Raw genomic sequence first — 3,581 nt, 5'->3', positions numbered from 1 at the left:
CATGTGCCGCCCAACTGCAGTATATGTATTGCGGCTGGTGGGCAAGTGGTTATCTTAGTATATTCAGTTCGGACCACCTAGGCATGTTTTGATGGCCTTCACCTTTTGGACCATCTGACCAATGTTGTCTGATGAAGTTAAATGTAAACGATCCCTCGGCTTGAACTGACCCTATACATTTTTTTGTATTCTGCATCTACTAGATGGTCGCCGTATCCGTCGGACCTCGGAGGGTTGTCTGATCTTATCTTGTGACATGGAGAACGACGTGGTGCAGGATTCTCCGGAAGAAGAAGAGGAGGAGGAAGAAGAGGAAGAAAACCCAGTCACTATAGACGTACAACCAGAGGACTGCACAGAGAAAGCCCTTGATCTATCCAACACCGGGGGATCCTCTCCTGAAATCATTACGCATACGGTGAGAAACATAGTCCTCAATCCTAATTTTGATGGGTTTTACATCCAAAAGCCTAAAACCAGGCAGAAGAGGACGCCCAAGCCCCAGCCCCAACCCAAAGTCCGCCGACGGAAGACCCCTGTGGACGAGAAGCGATTCCAGTGCTGCGAGTGCGGCAAGTTCTTTACTGACAACTCCGGCCTGATGAAGCACGTCAGGATCCATTTGACCAAAAGGCCGTACCAGTGCTGCTCATGCGGGAAGGGCTTCACGTACAAGGCCGACCTCATTAAACACGAGAGGATCCACACCGGAGAGAAACCATTCCCGTGCTCCAAGTGCGGCAAGTGCTTCACAGACAAATCGGGCCGCGCCAAGCACGAGAGAATCCACTCCGGGGAGAAGCCCTTTCCCTGCCCCATTTGCGGCAAGTGCTTCTCCCGGAAGTCGCACATGGCCAAGCATCAGATCATCCACACAGGCGAAAAGCCGTTCTTGTGCCAGGAGTGCGGGCGGTGCTTCGGGCGCAAGTCCCACCTCACTAACCACCAGATCCTTCACCGGGGGGAAAAGCCGTACATGTGCCCCGAATGCGGCAAGTGTTTCGCCCAGAGGCCGGGCCTCATCATCCACCGCAAAATTCACAAGCCAAAAGTCCCCCCCGTTAGTGTTAGTTGAGGCCAAGGACAGTGGGGGGGGAGGGATCGCGCTTTTAGTGATACCGAGCGGTAGAACACGTAGACATCATGCTCCGTACGAACGCAATATCAACATTTATCAACCTTCACATCAACAATAGCCGACCGGCGCTGCCATAATCAGTCCGAAAAAAAAAACAAATCACCCATTCGCAAGACTCGTGCGTAGTTATACTGTATAGGCCTTCCGCATCCTTTTTTCTAATAATCGCAAAGAACAATGCCAATCGAATCCAACGTTTTTTTTTTTGTTTTTTTTGTTTTTTATTATGGAATAGGCACATATATAATTATTCACAAAATATGGTTGATTTGACCAGAATCTTTTCAAGTGCAATTTAATTTTTTTTAATTGTTTAAATTTAAAGATAATGGACGTGAGTTATAATTTCAGAAATGGTTAAGGATAGGTATGATCGTAAGAAATAATATTTGTATATCACACCATCAAAAGTAGCTCCCCCTTTTTTTTTTTTTTGTAATCTAATTTATTCAGATTACTTAAAAAAAAAAAAAATATCATATTAGAAAAAAAAATACATTATATTTTAACAATCCATATATTTGCACTTAACCAAACGCAATGTGTTCGTTTTTATTATTTAGAAGAAATTATACACATGCTATAATTTTTTTTTTTTTCTCCTGATTTGATTATTTTTTTGTCAGGTTAACCAGACAGCCTGTTGGAAAAGTTTAGAAAAGTATACGGTTTTTCAACTTTTTTTTTTTTTTTTTTTTATGGAATAGAGTTAAATATATAATTCACAAAATATGGTTGATTTTGACCAGAATCTTTTTAAGTGCAATTCTTCTTTTTTTTTTTTTTTTTTTTTTTAAATTATTTAAATTTAAAGATCATAGACGTGAGTGATCATTTCAGAAACGGTTAAGTATAAGTATGATCGTAAGAAATATTTGTATATCCCACCATCAAAATTAGCTGCTCCTTCTTTTTTTTTTTTTTGTAATCTAATTTATTCAGATTACTTTAAAAAAATTATTTTTCTCTTACGTTCTCTGACAGTCGCCGCCCACTCACAAGTCTTCACCAATGGGTATTGACCTTTGCTCCGCAGGAGTAGCTAGGCAACAAGAATTGTTAATAACAAAAGCTTTTAGCATAGACACACCCCTAGGGGCTGTCCCCTCAGTCAATACCTCCCTGCACCAGCATTCCCAACTCAGTTTGATCTTGCCTAGCTTAGGAGTAGCTGGCTTTCCTGTGCTGGGGCTTCAGTCTCAGCCTTCTACCCTTTTTGATTTTATTTCAAAGTATTTTTCTTTTCTTTCACTAGCTGTTATTTTGTCAGCTTTAGTTTAGGGTTCTTCGGATGAAGATGTTCATGCGGAGCTGGGTCTCGAACTGGCCGCCCTGGATCTCAGGGCTGAGTGCCAGATGGATCCCCAGCCTGCCATCGAGCGTTCAGCTTAGGTTTGCCCTGGCACATTGAACGACCCATCCCTGTTCGCTGCAGGGATGCTGCCTGTGAGGTGGCTACCTCACTGGACGCCATTATGCGGTCTCGTGCTGCACTACACACTGGTGTTCTAGCTACGGCACTCCCTTGCACCATGATGGCGGTTTGTCGCTGGAGACGGCTCCCCACGCCATCCGGTACGGTAAGCACTTCTGTGTGGGGACCGTCTGTGTGGGTGTCAGTCTGTGGCTGTGTGTACCCCCATGTCTGTGTAAAGTGCGGGCTCCCTGTCGGATCCCTGTATGGGTTAGCATGCCTTTTTGTGGGCTGCAAGGGGGGGGGCCCTCCCGCTCTGCTGTGAGTTTTATATGGGCAGTTTGGGTGCAGACATGAATGAGCGGCGACCGCTGCTGCGGTCCGCCATTTTTTTGCAGAAATGCTGTGATCGGCCCTGTCCCTGTACAGCGCTGTGTTTTGGCACCAATCGCCGACATTTTGGCGGGCCGCGCTCGTCCGAGCACATGTCGGCGCCATTTTCTTGTAGCTTTCTCTCCTCAGCCGAGCGGCCATGTTTGCGGAGCCTCATAGGCTATATCAGTCAGCCGGTATTGCATCACTTCCTCTTTCTCTGGGACAGCGATCGGTGGCAGCAGCCTGTTTGTGCTCTCTCCAGGTTTTTCCTTCTTTGTCCTGTCATTCCTTGCTCAGTGTCCTCTATCCCTGCGGGATCGGTGCATACAGTAGTGTGCGGTGGGCTGCGCTCGCCGTGGTGTTAAAGGGACAGTACCTTTTTTTCCTTTCATTGCTGTGGGCATGGATTCCCAGGATAGCAAGTTTCCCCCCGTCCTGGTGGGGGACCAGGGGGCTGCTGCACCCCCCGAGGGGGCTGATCTGGCCGCGGTAGTGGCATCCTTGGTTTCTCAGGTGCAGATGCTGATGGCTGATCGATCCGCAAAAAGGGCCAGGTTATCCATTTCCTCTGATTCAGAGGGCGATGTGGCTGCTGTGGCTGGCGTGCCCTTCTCAGGGTCTCGCTCATCTCTGGACCTTATGGGGTCTGAGGGG

The 3,581-nt window shown here is 46.9% G+C and overlaps 1 protein-coding gene across 1 annotated transcript; it reads left to right on the top strand.

Moving 5' to 3' along the window:
* The first annotated feature begins 206 nt into the window (after positions 1 to 206).
* LOC309562855 (uncharacterized protein) lies at positions 207 to 1,120 on the top strand. Its single transcript, XM_082267174.1, has one exon. It carries the CDS (start codon positions 257 to 259, stop codon positions 1,073 to 1,075), a length of 819 nt encoding a protein of 272 aa, XP_082123300.1. The 5' UTR covers positions 207 to 256; the 3' UTR covers positions 1,076 to 1,120.
* Positions 1,121 to 3,581: the final 2,461 nt, after the last annotated feature.

The sequence above is a fragment of the Pelophylax lessonae genome (genome assembly GCF_965119305.1).
Source record: "Pelophylax lessonae genome assembly, chromosome: 9".
Lineage (NCBI taxonomy): Eukaryota > Metazoa > Chordata > Amphibia > Anura > Ranidae > Pelophylax > Pelophylax lessonae.
The sequence above is the reverse complement of the archived record's forward strand: the minus strand, read 5'-3'. Positions and strand labels throughout refer to the sequence as shown.

Excerpts from the sequence above, each read along its gene's own strand:
- LOC309562855 (XM_082267174.1), top strand. The coding sequence starts at position 257 with ATGGAGAACGACGTGGTGCAGGATTCTCCGGAAGAAGAAGAGGAGGAG.